The 23,157-nt window shown below is 37.6% G+C and overlaps 1 protein-coding gene across 1 annotated transcript in view; it reads left to right on the top strand.

The window, feature by feature from the left end:
• LOC139735009 (unconventional myosin-XVI-like) overlaps positions 1–23,157 on the top strand; it is a 188,753-nt gene that overhangs the window by 19,297 nt on the left and 146,299 nt on the right. The window contains exons 4-6 of the mRNA XM_071645783.1: positions 11,813–11,883; positions 14,549–14,692; positions 21,771–21,879. Coding sequence (XP_071501884.1) covers positions 11,813–11,883; positions 14,549–14,692; positions 21,771–21,879 — 324 coding nt within the window. The remainder of the gene's footprint in view (positions 1–11,812; positions 11,884–14,548; positions 14,693–21,770; positions 21,880–23,157) is intronic.

The raw sequence follows: 23,157 nt of genomic DNA, 5'->3' as shown, positions 1-23,157 counted from the left end.
ATTAGATAGAGAAATAGATGTTTCGATAGAGGGAGAGAGGGAGGGAGAGATAGGTACAGGGAAAAAGAGAGGGGAGAGTGAAGTAGAGGTAGAAAAGGAGGTTTAGATAGAGTTATAGATGGAGGGAGAAAGGGACAGGTAGGGGGAGAATAGGGGAGGGAGAGAGAAAGAAAAGGAGATAGAGACGGGGGAAAGATGTAGGAAGAGACCGGGTTGAAAGAGGAGTGAGAGACAAGTGTTAGAGAAGAGACAGATGAATAGGGAAAGATGAACCTGTTGAGGACGAGCTGATCTTGTTATAACACGTTTTTCATAGACAGCTGCCCAAGTAAACTCGGGACTAGTCTTTAGTGGGTTAGGATAGGAAGCATGACTGATGTTCATATACTGGAAAGGGAGGAAAAATGATAACTTTATGAAGCACTTTGGCTTAATGAAGTAAAGTTTTAGCTTTTACAAATATGTTATATGGTGTGAAGAAATGATCTTAATCCCTCTTTCATAGCCTATTGTGTGTATTGTCCCTTAAAATTGCATTAAAAGTTTTCTTTGATTTATCACGTCAAGATTCACTTCTAAATGCAACTTTTTAACGAAAGTTGATTGAAAAGAACTATTGCCCATCTGTCTCATTAAGCATTTCACTTTTCTATTTCTGCCATATTCACCCAAATCATAAACTTTAACTATGCAGTCTCTGTGTTTTTACTTCAGTATCTCAGTGCAGTCATATTTTTTTTATGGTGCTCTCTGTTTTGTTTTCTTCTTTTTTTCTCCATCCTCTTTTTTTTTTTTGCTGCATAGCTTTCTTCTTTTTATTCGTTCTGTGTTGGCTTCGATATTACTCAATTTGGTTTTTCACTGGTATTTTGCAAGTCATATTTATATCCTGCTGATATAAGATATCACTGTGTCTTTGAAAAGTGATATCTTCAACAGATATGAAAGTGTTTTATTTTCACATTCTGGTGGATTCATCAGATTCATCACATTCTTTTGTTACGACAGAACAATTTTATGTGTTTGCAGTGTTCTTTCCACATAGCTTTTTGGGGAAGTCCATGGCAAAAGTGACTGTTAGATTTTTTTTATTTGCACAGTCAGCAGACAGAACAGTATTATAGGATAGAGTTTGTGATATATCTATCTGTCCTGTCTTTTTGTCTTCTTTCTGCATTCATGCATCATTCCTTTCTGTGCAGTAGAGACATATTGTGCTGTCTTGGTCATCTGCTCGACTGGATAGGTGCACTGTCATCTAGCATTGACTACAGTGAATATGGCTTGGAGAGAGGCACTGTTGATTCCATCAGAGCTTAACCCGATGAGGACTGGCTGATTTTGCTTCAACACGCATTTCCCATAGACGCTTGCCCGAGTGTACTCGTGACTCGTCCTCAACGGGTTAAGTTGCCCGTGTACTCTTTCCCAAACAATACATTTATTCATTCTTCCCCTACACATATGGTACCATGAGGGCAATAAGTTATGTAAAGGTCAACATGTGATGGAGGAATGCCTTTTGTATTGTTCTCTGGTGCGTGCTTTTTCCATGTTTCAGATAGCCTGTCTCTGAGGCTGTGAGTTACATTGATGTAACAAATCAATATCTTCCAACTTTCTTCCCTTGTGTATGCCTTTTACTGACATATCTTTTGAGGGATTGTGTGAGAGAAAGGCAAAATGTGCAGATCTGTATTGCTCTTCAGACCGACGTGCTAGTTGTTAATCAAGACTGGGTACAGGTGGGACATAGACGAGCTGGTGTCTGGAAGGAAGGCTAATCACCTGATCGCCCTCCTGCCTGTTTTGTTGCTGTTGTTGTTGCTGTTGTTAGTGTTGTTCTTTTGTCCCGACGTGCTCTGTACAGATGTGAGTGTTTGCTGGGTGGCTAATGTCATCACTTGTGAAATTCTCTCACTTAGCAGGAGAAAGTTGACAAGCCTCTCAATCATTCCCCATATTCAGCACAGTTAATGACTAGGCTCACATGTTCAGACCCTTTTACCAAAGTCAGGACTGGTTTGCCATACAATCAGGCAGTTGTCAAATGCCGTAGAGTGTTTCATCACCTGCAGGTTAAAACTGTGGCTTCGGGTCACATGTATGGCTGGGCCAAAGATTTTATATCAGCTGTTTGCATTACATTGCGTTCATCTCTTCACTCTGCTATGTGCAGAGAGTGTTTACGGAAGCGAAACTAGTTAGCGACTGGTTGTAGTGTAGCTGCTCATTAACTGTACCAGGAAGGGGGCGACATCCCTCTGCAGCTAAAGCAATTTTCTCCCTTTCCTCTGTTCCCTCCATTTTTTTTTCTCCTCCTTCTACTTTCTCAGACAACTTTCTCCAAGTCATGTCATGAGCATCATCGTAGTGAAGAGGAAGACGGTGAAAAGGCGTTCAAAAAAAAAAGCAAGAAAAAAAAACAACTGTGAGCTCATGCTCAGGACTAATCTGCAGGTGCAAATTCGAGTAGAGAGGAAGAGTATCTCAGTGAGATTATGCCACAGTTTTTCTTTTTCCCGAAGCAAACTCTTGGTGGGATATCTTCCGTAGGGACTATCTGATCCAGGATATGGACTGTGGGACTTTTCCTCGTGGCAGGCCCACCTCTAACATAAAAACATAAAAGTCAATTCGATTTGCTACAATTTGTGTCTGCTCCATCGTATCTGTAAACGAAGAAAGACATGGATTCCTATTTGGCACATTTCTGTGACGAGCATTGACCCCACCCGGGCACGGAAGCAATTTGTGTGTGTGTATGTGTGTATGAGTGAGGAGCCATACTGAATCCTAGGCAGTGGTAACATTTTTGGAGGATATGTCCTTGCCGTGAGCGACACTTTGGAAAACTTGCCAAATTTCTGGTTGATGTCAGGGTGCGAACACTACTTGTTAAAGGTGATCAGCTTTAAGAGGATTATGATATCTGGTTATGATCACATCAAGTCTTGCTGTCCTGAAATGTAGATTTAGTGCCATTTGCATTAAATTGCAGCCACTGGAGTACAGTGCCTATGCCTGTTGTTGTTCCTGGATGAAGGATTATAAATTTGAATTTCAGACTCTATTGTTCTGCTTATCTTGGCATATCTCTGCTTTTCTGTTTACCGCAGAGAAAAAAAAAAAAACTTTCTTGACCTTGGAGGCTTGCCATACATTTGCCATCTCTCTAGCGATGATTGAAATTAGATTGATGTGGGTTTAAGGTTTGGGCTTTGCAGTGGGAGTGTTTGAAGTGGAAGTTTGGGATTTGGAAGGTAGGGGAGAAAAAAAAAGGATCATCCTGCTGCTGGATTCTAGATATCCTTTGGAGGCAGCTGCTAGTGGTGGATTGATGAATATTCATGAGATGAACTAAGGCCTGCAATAGTTGATATATAACTAAGTTTGGGCGGTTTATGCATTTTATCGAGTAGTTTGACAACAGGCACCCACAGCAAGAATCATGAATTTGATCATATTTATTCTGCTGAAAATTACATTGAGGTATGAAGTCTAATTGCATAAATGTCCTTCATCTTTTACAGAGATGTGGAAGATTCATTCATTTTCATATGTTTGTTTTAAAAGTTTATTTCGACTTTGTTTTTTCACTGCCTCAAGCATTTATATATATGAAAAATCATAACAAAGAGAAAAATGTGTAGATGGAACTCTTGAAACTAATGCAACAGATACAAAATTTTGATTGTAGTAGGAATAGGTGTCACATTGTGTTTGATATTTCTTTTTGCATGGTTTCTAATTGGGATAGCATATCAACCAGTTTGATCACATGAATGTAATGCTGCTTGTGTACAAATTATTATTCATTTGGGACACATGAAATATAAAATGTTCATGTTAACATGTAAGTTTGTGTGAAGGAATCAACTCTTTTTTTTTTAGTGATGAGATCATGGTATCTATGTACTTTACAATAATTTAACTGTTTAACAGCTTTAGGAAATGCATCTTTAGGTTTACTGAAATTGATAGCTTTTGCCTTTAAGAGGAGAAGGTAAAAAATGTCACAGTGACTCATGTCTATGTGAATGTATGAGTTTTTGTTGCTGGTATTCAAATATTTCTGTACATTTGTCTGATTGCACTCCTTCAAGATTGATCTGTTGCTTCAGGTCGTTTCACGGAGTTCATCTCAGTGTACACTAATTCTCACTTCCAATACCGCTACCTCCTGGTTTTCTCCATGAATATTTTGTCGAAACAAAAGCGAGGAAACGATCAATTTTCCACGAGGAGACCTGACCCAATTTCAAACACCGTTGATGACGGGATATTTCTCGTTTGAGAAAGTTTGTAATTTGAGTGCCATGACACGATTACTGTTAGGAATGGAGATACTACTTCCCCCCTATGATCAAGGTCAGAGGTACTTAGTATATCCCTGGGTTCATCCACCGAGTCATCTGTCATGACCCTATCAAAGTAAGACACCACTCTACGAAAGTTGACTTCCCTTCTTCAGACACAAAATGTTTATATCAAAACCCAATAAAGAAATGCTCTATCAGATTTTCATTGTATAGCCCAGACCGATAGTGACCAATCAGATAGATGTGCAGGTTTCCACTGCTTTCAGAATAACAAACGTTTAGAATAATGAACCATATTTCATTTTAGGATTAAGGAGCCTTCGGAAGAATGAACATCACCCCCTGAAATCAACCCAAAAGATAAGTGTGAGTGATACGAGTTGGTAAAGTCCATTTGCCTGAAAACTGATATCATCATGTCTCTCTTGAAGTGGTGCTTGTTGATTTTAATGGGATATAGCATTGAACAACTGCAATGTTAAATAGCTGATAACTTTGACAAAGGGTTCTGAGTTTTCTCTTTCTCCTTGTCTCTCCCTTTTCAGTCCAGGGAATAACTGTAGGTGGGACGAAGAATTTGGAAAAATAATTTTTAGAGTGGCCCTGATATTTATATTTATGAACTTTATCAAGATAAGGAATTGCTCAACAAACAGCTGATGATCTCATTCTTCTAGAGGAGCCCTTTATATATCTTTATTAGTTTTTATTTGAGGAAGGGGGGGGGGGGTATTATTGGTGGTAGGATAAAGGATAGGTGGGGATGATCTTTAAGCATTCCAGGACGAGCAGCTCAGGAAGCAGGTTACACAGTACATGAGCAAGTTAAAGGGATGGTATAGTTTTGGTTGAGATGGGGATTCAGGTATCAACTTTATTTGAGATGATTAGAAGCCCCTTGAATGACATATCAAAGAAATTATATACAATTCTAAGAGGAATTAAAAGTTTATTTGTTGAAAATTGGTTTTGAAATGGCTGAGATGTATTCAAAGACCAAGCAATCCTAATGAAAGATCTGGGACCCACCTTTTATCAGGACCAATTTGTTTTACTTTGTTCTTGAATATCTCAGCTGTTTCAAAACTGATTTTCATCTAATAAACCATTATTTCCTCTTAAGATTATATACTCTTTTATATTTCATGGTGTTATTTCTAATCATCGAACAAAAAATTAAATCCTGAATCCCCATGTCAACCAAAACTATATCATCCCTTTAACTTCAGTAATGTGAGAGCTCATCCACTTCCAAGATGACTAATGCTTGTCACAGCCCATCAGGTAGGCTAATCAATTAATACTTGCCTGGCCTCTGTTTCCGTCTCCATGGTAGCCTTCATATTTTTACTCCATGAAAGAATTTTCCCAGAAGTTCGTGTGACATTTTTGCTCCTTTTTCTTCCCCATCATTGGGATGTTCAAGTGACTCTGATTGGTTTAGAAGCTGTGCCATTTTCCTCTTTTGGTAGATATTAGATAACGTAACTTTGAAAGAATATGAAATGTGTTGCATTTTTCTTTTTCTTTTTTGTATAATTGAAGTCATCTCATCAATTTGTGCCTTTGTTTTGTATCTTTAACAATGAATCATTGGCAGTGTCCCAAGCAATCATTCAAATACCCTAGTTTCTCAGCAGTGATGAGTGCCAAAAACAAAACAAAACAAAACAAAAATTGCAATCATGCTGCAGAAAATTGTCTGTACAATATGACTGAAATCAGAATGATACCAGTTATGGCTTTTATATGTTTGTTTGTTCATAAATGACAAATGTATATATTAGTTTACCTGAGTAGAAGCGAACATCTTGTTCATGATGAATTGTGATTTAAAGATGCACAAAGTGCTGACCCAAACTGATGATTCCAGAAAATTGCCCACATTCATTCCAAGTGCAGGAAGCAGCTATATCATGTGATAGTAGAACTATTCAGTGAAAGTTGTGTGTTTTCCCTCCAAGTGTATTCATCAAGCACAAGCTACCATTATCCAACCTTGATTCATAGTCCAAAATGGCCTTACCCATCGCATACAAAGAGTTCTGCCTTCAAACCACTTGTACCTGTGTACAGTGAATCCCACAACATTTTTATGATTATACATTTCCTCTATACACTTTTGTTGTTTTGTTTTTACCGAGTCACATGACTTCCAAAAAGCCGTGCTCCACTTTGGTCTTTCGATACCTTTGCTCATAAATCGTTTTGCCCGCAGTCTCTGGCTGTCTTATGGAGAAAACAGCATTCTGCAGAGATGTCACAGAACCGATCACATGCAATGCATGCACATAATATTGCACACTCTCCTTTTATCTCTCGATTTTTTTTCTCTCTCTCTTATTTTACTCCTATAATTCAGATGATGCAAAACATCAATTTGTCAGACGATGGTGTCAGCAATTCTGTCTCCACTCTTCACATCAAGTTTATAATGTGAAAATAGATCGAAACTACAGATGCCTTCTTGAGTTGCTTCGATGAAATTCCCCATAACACAACATGCCTTATTATGCTATCTGGCGGAAAAGATGATTGAATGAGATGATATTCTTTTTCTTTGTGAAATGCTGAACCAGTAACTTTTAAACTGTCTGGGTTTAAAGATTAGTTATATATACTTTGAATATTCAAGAAAGGTGTCAGCGTAAAAAATCCACAAAACTGTCACATCATATTTTTGGGCAGTGCAAGGAGTACCACAAACTTTACCACAATCGTTTTTACAAATATATAAGTATTATAACTCCTCTTTTTAAAGAGCAAGACATTTTATTTGTCTTGGGATTGATATGATAGTCACATGGTTAGTTGTTTTCTGAGTGTAAAGAGAAAATGTGATTTGCTTTAATCACTTATGATTTGCCTGTAGGGAGAGCACAAAAACCTTGATGTCAGAAGCCAGGACACATTTTTTCTTTGTTCTGTTCTTTTTGTTGGCGGCGTCTTTGAAAAATATGCTCAAGTGAAATACATTTTCCCGGAGACACTTGGGCTGAGGCATGGGGGGTGAGAGCAATTTTCTCTCCTTTCTTGTGTCATCTGAAAGAAAGTTTATCTTCCCATCTTGATGCATGGCCAAGAGAGCCTACGACACCAACTAATTACTTCTCCGGGTTTTGCATCACACCGTCTCCTCCGTGGGTGAGCTTGGTTGCTAAGCACTTGTCTCTGGTAGCCAGGGAACCGGGAGAGACTTTCACTTCATGCAGTATGCAAGAATCATTCCAGCAGACTTCTCATGTAATTCTTGGTGCTGACATCACTGACTGTTTATCTTCCCTACATATGTTTTGGGTCAACTTGTGGATGTGTCTAGTCTAGCTCGCAGCAGGCAGTATCGCTACATGCCGTGTCCATCAGAGAGCAGAAAGGGACCAGTTTGTGCAGACTACAGCATCAACCTTGCGCCGGTACTTTGGGGAGTTACCGGTCTTTCAGACTTTAATCCTTCAGTCGAGAATCTTTTGTGCTAATTAGTAGTGTCCGCTGCTTGTATGTCTATCTACGAAGAATTGCAACCGTGGTTACCACGTAATATTTCTCAATTAATCCTGTGATGGCTGTTCATCCCAAGAAATATGTCCTTGTGGATTTTTTTCTTCCAGAATATTCCCACTCCCTGCAGATATGTAAATTTGTTCAGCAGCATTGCTTGCATCATTTTCTGTCCAATGCAGAATGCCTTAAGTGAAGTCGCAGGAGAAATGCATCTGACCAGAGCAAGATCAGTACATCTTTTTTTTTTTCTTATGGGAGGAAAAATCACACGAGATATTCCACCTGTGAAACTGGTATAATGTGAGTTTCCATTAACTTGTCGATGGTCATCTTCTTCCAATGACTCGATACCTTCTGTTGGATGTAACCTCCCAGATGTGCAGCAACATTTTTGTCTCTGTGTATGGATTCTCTTTCTCCAGCCTTTCATTGAAATTTCATCATCTGTTCATGGTATTGCTCCAGTGGTGGTAGTGGTTCAGGAGGTTAATATCTAAAGCTGATGTCCTTTTAGAAACCATACATGTTCTCCAGTGTGAAGCCTTGTATCTGTAAAAGTGGTATAATTCTAATATTCATCATCAACTTGCTGATATTCATCTTCTACAAATGGCGTCATATTTTCATTGTTTTGTTGTCTTTTTTTATTCTCTGTGTGCCTTCTCTCAAACATTTTCAGCCAAGGTTTGGCTTCTTTAATCAAGCAGAAACCAAAGAGGGACTTGCTGATTCAAGCATGCCAATTAGGAGAGCGCAAATCAATACCATTTTGCCTTACGACTGTCGTTACCACTGGTGACTTCTTTGAATTCAGTGTCTGTGGTAAAGGGAAATACCATCCTGATATAATTTTGCTTTGTGTGATACAAAAAAAAGTAAATCAGAAAAGAATATTTGGGAAACAAATATTAAACACCTAGAAATAAGATATGAATTGTTAAAGGTCAGAGAGTTAGACAAATTGGCAACTCAATCAAGGTGTTGAACAGCTCTCCATTTGTTTTGAACGCAAAATTTCACATTTTCATGGTTCTCAAATATTTTCAATAACCAAAGACAAAAATGTATCCACTGAGGAGGAAACACAAAAACATATTACTGTTATCATAATATACTAGGAACTGGTCTGAAGAAATGTTTTCATTGAAAAAAAAAGAAAATTTATCCATATTTGTCTGCAAAATTAAAAGCAAAGCTGCTCAACACATACTCCGTGTAAAGAGTTACCAATTTGTCTCTAAATTTGTAGAAGTAATAACTTCTTGTTTGTCTAAGTGTTTCTGATTGTTTGCCTTTGTCTTTTTCTTAGAGGGGAGGCTTTTTTGGGGAGCATGTCCATCGCCCTTACTACAATGCTACATCTACCCCCCCCCCCCCCATTCAACAACTTCTGTGCAATGTGGCACTATGCTTTCTAGTTTCTTATTGATGGTATCTGAGAAGCTGTGACTTCCTGTGGAAGAAACACACCAGACAGTCCAAAGAAATTTAACCAATATTCACCAAAATTACACAATTTCATCCCCTGTGGGAATGACCTCTTTCTGGGATTTATACCGGGAACCGCGCTTCTGACCGTAATGTCATTCGATCTTTTTTCCCATGGAAAAATGAGTGACCTTTGCGTTATGCATGGCAGTGTTTCAAAGGCCTTCGTGACGTCTCGAGTGGCTTTCACATCAAGTCTTCTTTTCTTCCAGGAGCACTGTTCGTAGGCGGTCTTCGAGAATTGATGATCGAAGCAGTGGAGTGTGATAACAGGTTGGTTGGGAGAAAGTGCAGGGATGCGAGAGACTACAGCTAACTAATTGCAAATATCACAGGGACAGAGGCAGAATTCTACAAGTTTTGAGTGCATACCGATCGATCGATGTTCCTGTTTTGCAAAAACTTGCCAGCTTGCTAGCAAATGCACACCAGTATTGTACCTGCTCACAGATTGAGAACAGCAAACTATTAATCAATATGGAATATGTGTTGCCTACCTAAGTGAACCTACTGGCTGTAGCTGTTGAAGACTTGGTATTCGTTTCTGAAATTGCCATGGCATTTATTCACTGCAATACAAGAAACAGACTAGAAAGTTCACATTTCTGTGATGACAGGAATATTTCCTGCGAATATGGAGTTTGAGAAGAACAGCAACCGGTGGAGTGTTTTTTAAAAAGTGGTCATGATTAGTTGTCTGTGACAGACTCTTACAAGATATCCCACAGGGGACCATGAATTGTTCCTGTAAGGCTAGCAATGCAAACAGGTCCCATCACATCACAGTGGACTGTTCTGTGGAGTCTAAGGATCATTCTACATCAGTTGGTGAGTTGTTGATGTTGTTGCTGTTGTCTTCAATGCAGGTGAGAAGAGATAATGTGTGAAATACACTTATCTAGCCTGAAAGCTAGAAAAGTAAATGGATCACTAATGTCATCTAATTGGTCAACATACAGATTGTATTGATTGGTAAATTATCATGAATTTGATTTATTCCTCATTGATGTATAGAACATGATAATGGTTGAGTAATCACTTACTTGATTGATTATTGATTACCTGATTGAATGAATGACAGGCAGATTAGATTATTAATTGATTAGTCATTGGTTGACTGATTGATTGATTGATTGATTGATTGACTGACTGATTGATGATTGATTGATTGGTGGATGGATGGAGAGATGGATGGATGGAATAAATGAATGACTGTCTGCTCAACAAATTGGTTGATCAAGCAGAGGAAGAATTAAGTAAGAAAGGGATTGATGGATTGATGTATCACTGCATGGCTCCAATTCTGAGTCTGATTGATCAAATGATTTTTCAAGTGAAAATTAAATGGATGAAATGAATGAATGAATGAATGAATGAATGAGTAAATGAATAAATGAATGAATGCATGAATGATTGCGTATTTGACTTCATCTACTAATGGATGGATGAATGGGCTTAACACCAAATCTGAATGTACATGTTAACCCATTGAGGACTAGTATACTCGAGCAGGTGTCTATGGAAATGTGTGTTGGAGCAAAATCAACCCGTCCTGAATGGGTTAATTGATAATGCCAACGTTGTGAGTGCATTAATCATGAATTTCTCAGAATAATTGCATGCCTAATTATTTGCTTTTGTTTGTGTTTTGCATTGATGTTCTGTTTTGCATCAATATTTTTCCAGATTTTCCATTTGTCATACTATGCATTTATAACTGTTTTCCTCGTTGATTCTTTACAATGTTTCTTTACTATAATGATACGTTAGAATGTTTTACTGTCATTTTGTGAACTCTGTCTGTATCACAATGTGTCATTGACATAATTCTTTTGTCACACTCAAAAAAGTGAAGTCTATGTTATGTTTTGTTGAAAAATTAAGCTAAAGTTGATTTGAATTGAACTGAATATTGGGAGATGATTACCAATAATGGTATGGCGGCAGTTTCAGCAGATGCATTTCTGTTTTATTTATGATCAAGATGTAGCCAAGAGCTCCAATTCCCTTCCATGGTTTAATGAATTTACAATTTGAAAATACAACAATTTGGAAAATATACATGTTTGTTAATAGGACTATCATGATTTTACAGTCTATATTGACAAGTGGTTATGTGCAGTATACTTGATGCTAAATTGTTTAAAAAGTTACAGTGTGTATCATGCCAATTTTTAATCAGGAAAGCAAATTGCAATTACTGTCCTTAGTGTTGGACTTATGAAGAAGCTAAATCTGTTTCTTCACATTTCGTAGACGCTTTTTTTGCATTGAGAAACATTACAGAAATGATTACAGAAATGTTACAAATATGATTTCAAGCCATAAAAGGCATGCAGATTAATGAATTTTACAGTATTCCAAAAACAGAAGGCAGTGATTAATCAAGACTGGGATATACATGACTTCATCAGTTTCATTCAGATCTAATTGTGTTGCAATCTTCTTAAAAACAGCATGAATTTCAATTGTATGATCATTCAATTTTTCTTTGTACACAGTTCTCACTCTTCTCGACCAAAATGGTGACCCAAATACATCTTCTGAAAATGGAGTCACCCTCTTGCATCAGGTAAGTTCACGTGTGATTAATTCAGTTTCATGGTATAAGTCACTCTTTGAATTAAAGTGCCATGAAAGGGGAAGTTTGGAAATATATGTCACTACTATCTATATTTCAAAAAATTTAACTACGCCATCTCTATGATCTGTGAAAAAAAGGAACTTGACAAATCATTTTTTGTATCTCTTTAAATAGGGGTGGCCTATTTTTCAAATCTTCACTAAGTTTTCATGTAAGCAATTATTACGTACTTTATGGCAAAAATAAACCTTTTGTTGCATGTGTTTGTTAAATGTACCATGGTCAGTTTTACCCTGGGTACAACTAACAACCAAATCCAGTAGAAGGGTACATATGTAAGTTTTGACAATACCAATGACTATGTGTCAATTCATTGATTAAAACTTACATCAGCAGAAAACAGCAAAAATGTCCATAAGCACATGTGAACATGCCATCCATGATATGACTGACATGCAGGTATAACATATAATTGATACACAAGATGTCTTCAATCTAATGCAAATTGCAGAGTCCATCGCTTTTGTAAGCATTGTCTGGTTTTCAGTGTTTTTTTTCTACAAGTCCATCTCCAGCAAAACAATCATGCTTATTGCATGTGTAATTCTCTTGAACAACTTTAGCCAAGATGCCCTTCAATTTCTTTGCATTGGAATGAGGATTAATTCGTGTTCATAGTGGAAAGAGAAGGAGAGAAAGAAAGCAACCTTCTTTGAAGCATTATTGATTTTTAGTACAACTCGGCAAAGTACCTCATTTCTTTCTTTTGTTGCCAAGGCAACCTGCCAGGTTTCCCTACCCTGATGAAGAGAGAAGAAGGTGTGTGTGTGTGTGGGGGGGGGGGGGGGGGGGGGAAACACATCAAGAGAAGATTAGTCGTGTAGTGCAAACTAAGGATGTAATGTTATTATGCATGAGTACGAACAGTATACCAACTGTATACCTCTGATTGTGCAGTTATCAAGTTCTTTACATTGGGTAGTTACATGTCACCTTTACTCACACATCCAAAATTGATTACTGTTATCACAGCAACTTGTTATCTTCTCTTTTCTGAAGAATAAAGACCTGTGTAGATTCACACACACATACATAAATAAGCACTGATGTCTTCACTGATACTTCTGCAGTCACTGAATTTGCCTGTATATTTAGGATGAATTTCCCTGCAAAAAAACTGGAATAGTTTCAGTAATATTAAAAGGCAGAATACATTTATGTATTCAAAACCATTGCAGCAGGTTGCACATGATCTTCTTTTCTATCACGACAAATCAGAAAATAAGAAATTAATGAAATTTGAATGGAATTTTCCTGTATAAGAGTTGCACGATGGATATCAGTGTCCAGCGACTTATGAAGCAATGTCTTTTAGTAATACAGCAAGTGAAAAGATGAGTGATTTTTATGTCTATATGTTTTATTGGAAGAATAAGACAGACGGGTAAAACATAATTCAGTGAAAACTAATTCAAGGAGAAATATGTTGATGGAGCTTCAGTTCTGAGCCATTGCTATTTTGAAGGGAAGAACTGACTCTAGATATTAGCATTTTTGATGAGCAGTTGTTTTAAATGACTTATGAAAGACCCATGTGTAGAAGTATTACAAATGAATCAGACATCATCAGAAATATATGATGAAAAAACAAACAAACAAAAAACGGTCGATGCTGAGGTCGTGAACATTGTAATACGAAGGAGAGCAACTCATGTTCAGTATTAGATTCATGATGGCCTGTACATCTTGAAAGAATAACACACAAGAGTTGTGTGAATGAATAGAGCTAACACATAAAATGCAGATTGACAGAGGCAACAAGTTGTTTGAGCTCGTAATCATGGTATTGGAGGGTATGACTCACGCTCTTGATTAGATTTGCAATATAGATGTAGAAAAGTTTCAGTGAAACGAAAGACCAATTCAATGATTTTTCATAAATGGAGATGTCAGCTGTTAATGAGCAAGAACTTCTTTATCAATGTGGTGAAGTAAGATATTTATTGCTGTTTGTTTTTTGTATCTACACGAGAATATCATGTTTCATGCAGGCAGAAGATTTATTCATTTTAATGCTTATGATTTTACACATAAATGTCTGAGGATGTAAGTTTGTATGCCCAGTGTATATATATATATATATATATATATATATATATATATATATATATATATATCTATGCATATATTATGTAAGTAAGTATGTATGTATATATGTATGTATGTATGTATGTCTGGGTACAAATGCATAATATGTCCTTAGTCCTATCTTAACCCATTGAGGACGGTTTTATTTTGCTACAACACGCATTTCCCATAGACGCCTGCCTGAGTATACTCGGGACTCGTCCTCAACGGGTTAAGAAATTAGATTATTTTTATTCGCAACAAATCTTTCTGGTTTGAATTGACATGTATGTTATTTTGCGAACTTGCTGTTCACACGGAATTATTAAATCACAGCACTTGAACCTGAATAAGGCTCAATCTTGCTGGCTTGAAAATTATTGCCTCGTGTCAAGAATTCATGTTTTCTTCCAAAGATGCGCAAACTGTACCTACAGAACTGTAAAAAAAAAAAGAAAAAGAAAAAGAAAAGATCTTTGTTGAGTCGTGAAGGTCATCCTCAATATGTCTTTGCTCCTTGATGCAGTGCTGCATGGACGACAACCTCTCCGTTGCCGAGATACTGGTGCAGCGAGGTGCGGACACCAACAGAAAGGATGATGACCTGTGGACCCCGCTCCACTCGGCCTGTGCCTGCGACTCCACCGAGATTGTTCAGCTGCTGTTGAATGTGAGTTGCATCCTATCACGACATCAAATCACATCATTTCACCTGTTTGCCAATTATATTTTGTTGCAGTGTGTGTGAAATGTCATGTTGTTGTTTCTGCAGTTCAGTTAACTCTTTATGTGCCATGGTGGAAACCGCCTGTGTGCCACATTATTCTGAGACACCAACGTCATGCTTTAAGAAAATATTCTGTTTTCCAATCTATGTAACTTCTATTTAGATTTCTGTTAAGCTGGACAGGTAGTGAGCAAAGTTGTAGAGAAAATGCGAAGCTTTGCTTTGATGAAAATTGTTTGATAAATCGATGATTATTTTTGTTTGAAATGACTAGTAGCTACATTACTGTAAAGGCATAAATTTTGCACACATCACAAAACAGTGACAGAAAGTTAGAATTTACACGCAAATCTAGTAGGGAACACCGCTTGATAGTCAATCACCACATAAAAATGCAAGCTATATGTGAGACGAATGGAAGCGCGAGAAAAGCTTTCATTGTACTGCGGCATTTGGCAATTTATCGATCGGTTTGAGCGGGTTTGTGGGTTTGAGCAGAATATGCGAAGTTGGCACGCTGTCGACTGAGTTGGACGTGCGAACGTGGCACATAAAGAGTTAACTGAAATCATCTCAGTGGTCATGATGCTTTGTACTACTGCTTTGTACATAACTGCTTTGTACTACCTTGGGTAACTTTGGTTGTAGTGCACAAAGTATCTTGTATTACTTTAGAATTTTCTTTGCCTTTGACTAAGACGTTATCCCGAGTATTTCAGCAAAGTCATATTTGGCTTGCCATGGTGTTGGAACACATGCATAAAAGAAAAAGGAATGTAGTGTGTCCATTGATGTATATTTGTGTAACAATACAGATCCTCTGCTCAGAAGTAATTTTAACTAAAGATTATTGTAAGTTGTTACACATGTACCCCCTTTTTATGAAAGAAAACAAAACTACCCTGCAATTGTATATACCATTCATTCATTATTTTGAATACTTTAACTCCTTTTAGTTCTACCCTTCCAAGTTATGTGTTGCTTTTCCTGTAATCCTCCAAAAAGTTTTAATGAAGACATAGCTTAACTAGACCCGGAATTTGTCAACACTGACAAATTAGGTGATCCGATCTTTTCTGAAATCAATGATTTGAGTCCTGATCCAAATATTCATGACCATACAGGTTTCATCTGTGTTGATGGGACATTGGCCGTGTGATGTTTGGATTCTCATTTAGAAAAGGGAGTTCGACCTGCCATCTTTGGTACCGAATTCCGTATACACTAACGGAAATACAGAATGAAGTATATTTGACCTTTGACCTCACTTTGCACACCCAAGATGGCGTCTGAGCAAAAAGTGATTATTTTATGAAATGATTCTTGTAACATGGTATTTACGTGTGCAAAATATGGGAAAGATAGGACATGTATTCACCAAGATACAAGATGATACATTTATGATCTTTGACCCTAATTCAAATACCCAAGATGGTGTCCGATCAAGTAGTTGTTGCTTTATGAAATAATGAACGTGACATGAACTAAATATATACTAAATATGGGGGTGATGGGGTATTTTTTTCTTGAGTTATTGCAAAGGAAGTTGCAGAAAGAAAGAAATATCTCAATACATCGGAGATAAGCTTATTTCAACCACGTTTTTTGACATGATTCTGTCTTCGTATGAAAAACAACGGGCACACTAGCTATAGCGCAAAGTCTCAGCTACAACATGTTAAAATCTGGGAGGAATTCACCGAAGGATAAATGAGCTAGTGCTCGATAAACACAATCATGTCAATTTTCACATCTAGAAAAATTCCCTCCCATAGAGATAACACGTCATAACGAAGATAAAGAAAGAAGTACATATGACCTTTGACCCCAATTTGCACAGACAAGATGACATCTGAGCAAAAAGTGGTTATTTTGTGAACTGATCCTTGTAACATGGTCTTTGGGTGTGCAAAATATGGGAAAGATAGGACAGGTATTCACCAAGATACAGGATAAAACATTTATGACCTTTGACCCTTATTTACATACCCAAGATGGTGTCTGATCAAGTAGTTGTTATTTTAAAATATGGGATTGATAGCCATTGTTGTTGTTCATGGATTGTCCAGAAAGTAGTAGAAAGAAAGAAAAATAAAGAAAAAATTATGTTATTTTATAGAAATTTGAAGGAGAAGCATAAACAAATCAGAGAAAGATAAAGTTAGGAAGGGAGATTAAGACTAACTAAAGAAAAAGAAGAAAAAAAGTGTTTGAAAAAAATATAAAAAAAATATTGGCAGGGGTGAGCCTCGAACCAGGGACCTTAGGATTACGAGTCGGATGCGCTATGCAATGACCTATTTCATGCTCCATAGGCCCTGTGTATTAAGCAAAATGACGCTGCATCGAAGCCGCGTGCCATTTTCAACCAAGTTTTTCGACGTGATGCCGACGTCATATGAAAAAATGGAGAGCACACTTACGATAGCCCAAAGTCTCAGCTATAACATACTAAAATCTGGTAAAATTCACCGAAGCATTAGTGAGCTAGTGCTCGAAATAGATAGTCATGTCAATGTTCACTGCCAGAAAAACTGCTCTCCCATAGAGATAACACGTAAACTGGTCAAATCTTACAAGGATACTTTCAATCCATTTTTACGAGGCAATAACGTCATCCAATCAAAATGTTGTTTTTATATTAATGAAAGAGCATTTCATAAGCTACAACATACAACAGTACTGAAATCTGGGTGAAAATTAGCAAAGGATAAGTGAGATACGCTCGAGTGAACTTGTAATTTGATGACGTCATTTTGAAAATTTACTTTTTTTATTTTATTAAGAAATTTGATATCTTTTAATCATTTTTTCAGCATCGCCAACCCATGAAATGACATGTACAACTCATCAGCTTTCAGAATATGTAAAGAAAATGGGGGATCACCGTCCATCCTGACGAGTAAAATCGGATTTAAAATTGGCATTTTTTTTGCATTGTTGCACTGTATATCGCCATTGACGCGCGCGCGTAATTTCAACTTTGACGGGCCCGTATGACGTCATATTGAGTCGGATTGACTTGAAACTTGGTAGCAATATTCCTTGACATTTCAGGCATCCGATAAGTGTGAAAAAACGGGAAATTTATATTGCATATGAGCTGTGCGTGCGTATATGCGCGCGCGCGTACGCGTCCGTCTAATTTTTTCAATTTTTCAAAAAATGCTCTAAATGGTCTGAAACGTGTGCAAAAAAAATTTGAGCTCGATTTGAGCATACAAATATTTCAACGCGCGCGTACGCGCACGTTTTAAGGTATAGATGAATTTTGAAAATATGAGTAGAATGCGCTTGACTTGAAATGTATGTGACGTAAATTTCATTGAAAAATTCCATTCCATTAATGAGATATGATTGAGAATGTGTTTTCATATAATGACGTCATAGTGACGTCACAGTCGACTGATCACTTGGATTTTAGTTCGATTGCCGTCTTTGGGAGACGATACATATATGGTATAAGTTTGAAATTGATAGGAAGAGGACTTTCTGAGCTAATCGACGCACAACTTTTGGGGAGAAATAAGAAGAAAAAGAAGAAGAAGAAGAAGAAAGAATCCGTACAGAAACAGAAGGTGATCCGAGAGGATACTCGGATCACCTAATCATTGAGCAAGGGACATTATAAAATTCTACAAACTGGCTGGTGAAATAAGAGTGGAGTATTTGTTTTATAACCTTGTACAACATATGCTGTAACTATGAGTCTACACCTTACACCCTCATGGATTCTTGCTCCACGGTTTACATGTACAATCTATTTCATATGAACACAATGGACACCCAAAATCTTACAGTCTTTAGACAGTTTCTCTTGTTAGTTTTCCCCATTTGGGTATATTTTCACACTCCTGGAAAAAAAACAACAACAGAGTAGCAGCATCAATTAAACATGCAAATTTAAAAAGGAAGTCCTGCAGGCGCGGACTACTTCTGACCTCTTGGGAGATGGAATTAGACTGCCATTAATGCCGTAACCGTGCCAACCCAGTGGTGTGCTCCGTTTTCACCAATTACTTAATTGTCTACTCAGACGGGACTGCTGTGTGCTAATGAGTGAGTTTGGCTGTCAGGTCCACCGCGTCCTCCTCGTTAAGTGCCGGTGACTACTTCAAATTGGTCCGGGGGCTCTCTAGATAGATTGAAGAGTATTGGTTACACAATGCCACGAATGAGTGAAGATAAATGAAAGTGTAATATGGTGGCAGGTTCATATGATTCAAACCCTGTGTCGAAAGAAACTAGATTGCATCAGTCAGCACTTAGATGATGATCCGCATTTGCAGACTTAATGAGATTTTGAGTGACGTGTACCAACTTGTGTTTGATCACGCCTTCAAGCTACATGAACTCCACAAATACACTGTGCCAGTCTTATTTTGCCAGGCTTTTCTCCAATTTTCACAGAAATTGATATACTAATTGATATTGCTATTTCATAGCATTGCAATTGAAATCCTGCAACTTATGAAGATAAATTTTCTTACCCTACTTCTTATCGACAGCACCAAGCAAATTCCGGTCTCCTTTTCTCAACCTTTCCTGTTTGGATTTAGTACTTTTTTAAAGATATAAGTCAGAAAAAAAGCAACCCTCAATTCATTTACAGTTATCAAATCCTGTCTGTGCAAGCTCTCATTCCCCTTCCATTTTGCTTTGTAAATAAATGCACTGTAAGTTAGTCATCTAAGAGCTGATATTATGACTTATTTTGCATGGTTTTATTTGAGATAATAATACTGACATCATACTTTGTAGTTGTCAATGAACTATAAACCTTTCTTGATGAACAGGATTGATGATACATACTGTGCAGATTCAAATTTTGTGGGAAACTAATCAATGTAATGTCGTACAACTTAATCATATCATGCTGAAAACACTTCAGGAAGATCTAACATTGGATGAACATTCCCAATGGAATTATCGAAAGTTAAAGTTGCACCTTAGATTTCATGTATATCTTTTTTAGGAAATCATTAAAAAAAAATGTACTGCAAATTTCCTTATGTCTTCTATGAGCTTACAATAAAAGGCTAATATTTGTTATTGTGACACTACTGTCCCAACAGCTAAATCTGTTCAGAAAGTTATCATCAGTAAATATTTCATATGGACATTATGATCAGAATTTATGTCGCAGGTATTGGGCTGGGGCACAATCCTGTCCCCTTTTTTTTCCCCAGAATAATCCATTTGCACCAATACGACACTGGGGCTTTAATGCAACTTGGTTTCAGGTATTCAGAAAGTCATGTGTTTTTGCCATTTGACGTAGCAAAGTGCATTATCACGTTAAGCTTGTGACGAAAGAGGCAAGCGAAAGCACCGCGTGGGATTGCGAGCTGCGCGAGACGTTCGTTCGCCTTAACGAAATAAGGGGTGCAGGGCATTACCATTGCGTTATACAAACACGAGAAAGGAGTCGTAAGACCTTGGGGATACTTAGAAGCCTGATTAACCACTTACTGGATGCCTGGATGACTTGTTAGCTTGAGATCTCCATTACAGAGCAGGTTTCCTTTGTGGCGTGCTATTTTCTTTGCTGCCGTAATACAGGAAACACACAATCTATACTTGCATGGAGCAACTTTTCAATTCCTTTTTTCAATAAAGCAGTGACTGCTTGAAAGTCATACCTCAAATTCACAATGTCACCACAATTATTGTGACATTCCATAATGGCCTGTGACGTAGCAATTCATCTGATCTAGTTTGCAGTGAAATAGAATGTGCAAACATCCTTCTGTATTAGTAATTGCCACTCATAATGCAATCAATGATCTAAAAACAGTATTTGCACCACACACCAAAAATGATATCATTGCATTTTATCTCAAACTAGGTTGTGTTGTGTATTTCATTTCATTTCATTTCATTTCATTTTATTTCTACAACTGATAAAATGTATGATACAAAGAATACAAAAACTATACATAGAACATTGGAACAATATAGGAAAAATGTACTATAACATTTGGCAAGAGACAAAATACAATGTGAAGACAATTATTTCAGTATGTGGTGAGATCAACATAGACCGTTGGTCTTTCTAGGGCCGATCCTAAGATTTACAGCTGAAAATAGTTACATTAGTGCAATACAAAATGCTAGAACACTGTATTACAAAAAGAACAAAAGACATACTAAGCCATATCCAAAAAGAAAGAGATACTAATAAAAGGTGGGGTCCAGCTTTTATTGGGACCACTTTGTTTTACTTTGTTTTTTGATATCAGCCATTTGAAAACCAATTTTCATCAAATAAACTCTGAATTCCTCTAAGAAATTGTATGCTCTTTAACATTTTTCATAAGTGGTTACCAATCATCTTGCAGAAAGTTAAAACCTGAATCCCTCATCTCAACCAAAGCTATACCATCCCTTGAAACCATTCACTTTCTGCCTGGAAATATTGAACAAACACAATGAGCATGTTATCATGATACACAATGAGGGTTTTCTTCTTGGAAGACATTTGGATCTGGCGGCTATGGATAGATTTACTCAAAGAAGAGTTTGATCATGTGTTGATATGGGAGCTATGTGACATAGTGCATTAGACTCCTGACTCCCAATTGGAGGACCCAAGTTTGATTCCTGCCCAGTGCTTAGGTCCTTGGACAAGATGATTTTACCAACCATGACCTTCTCAAGCCAGGTGTGGGTACCTGGCAAAGCTGGGGTAATGATAATGGCAGGGCCCTCTGGTAGGTAGAGCAGTCGGTGGCAACACTGAAGAGGCTGTATACCCTGGATAAATATGGCATTATCGTTATGATGATGATGGTGGTGATTATTATCATAATTTATTTATTATTATAATTATTATTATCATCACCATTATTATTATTATTATCATTATTATTATTATTGTTATTATTGTTGTTATTATTATTATTATTATTATTATTATTATTATTATTATTATTATTATTATTATTATTATTATTATCATTATTGTTATCATTAATATCATTATTATTGTTGTTGTTATCATATCACTTAATTCTTGCAGAATGGAGCAGATCCAACAGCAATCGACATTGATGGGAATCTCCCGGTAGACCAAGCAGCAGCTGGAACTGAGACTAAACTCATCATTGAGACCCACATGAAAGATAATGGTGAGTACTGTATATATTTTATAGAACATACTAATAAAGCTATCAAAGAATAAGTGAGCTGATAGATTTGTTCATGCAATGTTATCTCGATTCCCTTCTCTCTGTAATGTCTGTCTGTCCGTTGGTCTGTTCTTCTGTCTTTGCTTCTATTCACTCTCTCTTCTGTTCATCTCTCTCCACTATTTTCTGTGTACTCTTGAGCACACACAATATGAACAAAGTCATACACAACATGTATGTTGCAGCAGTACTTGCGTGTGTACAACTTCACCTTCATTCATGTTCCTAGCATAGCTGATTTATTGTAAAGAAAAACAAACAAATAAAAACAAACTGTGAACTGAAGTCCTTGGAGAAACTAAGACAGGAGAAATTGTCGCAGGAGCAAATGTTGTGTCACCTGACCATATACAGTAGCTTACTTCTTTGATCTGGTTATAGGTTGAGGGGAGACTGTAAAACCCCGTTTACAGTGCGGGGCTGGGCCGAGCCGTGGCCGAGCCCGGCCTCAATTGCGAGGCCGGGCCCCGCAATTTTGTCCGTTTACACTGCCGGGCTCGGCCGCGATTTTGATTCAAACCTTTCAAAATGTTGTCATAGTGGCGCTCTGCTTGTAAACAAATGCACTTTGGTATTGTCTGGTTTTCAGACCCTTTGCCAAATGAATTCCGTTCGGGCAAAGGCCTTTGCCGAAGGAAAAAAATCCTTTGCAGGACAAAACCACCTTAAACTATACTAGTTTTCGACGTTGAGGGGGTTAATATCCTGAACAGCGAAATAGTACAGGCAGAGGGTTTGGAAGCCAGACTAAACTTGGCTGCGCATTTGGCCCAGTTTGCGTTTACACTGAGAAAAGGCCACCTCCAGAGCGAGGCCAAATGCGAGGCCAATTTTGGCCTCGCATTTTGCCTTTTGCGCATTTACGCTGAAGCGGGGCTGGACCGAGCAGCAGCCGAGCCTCGCACTGTAAACGGGGTCTAAGTAACACTGGAGGAGGTCCTGGTGAAATGGAAGAGACTGTAAGGGATCTACTCTGCAGGAGACTGTAATGCTGGAGAAGGTCCTGGTGAAGTGGAGGGGACTGTAGGTTATTTTCTCCATTTGACCTGCCTATGCATATACCACCTTCAGGGATTAAACTGAGTGGTTATCTTCCTCTAACTTGCCCTTGACCTTCCCATGGAGGGCGTTTGTGGAGCCAGGCCTTTAATCCAGGTGTGTAAAGAGGAATTCCTGTGATTATGTGGATGAAGTATTTATGAGATAATCTCCAACAGT

The sequence above is a fragment of the Diadema antillarum genome, unplaced genomic scaffold, assembly GCF_040938485.1.
Source record: "Diadema antillarum isolate AM-2024a unplaced genomic scaffold, OU_Dant_1.0 seq00000561_RagTag, whole genome shotgun sequence".
Lineage (NCBI taxonomy): Eukaryota > Metazoa > Echinodermata > Echinoidea > Diadematoida > Diadematidae > Diadema > Diadema antillarum.
The sequence above is the reverse complement of the archived record's forward strand: the minus strand, read 5'-3'. Positions and strand labels throughout refer to the sequence as shown.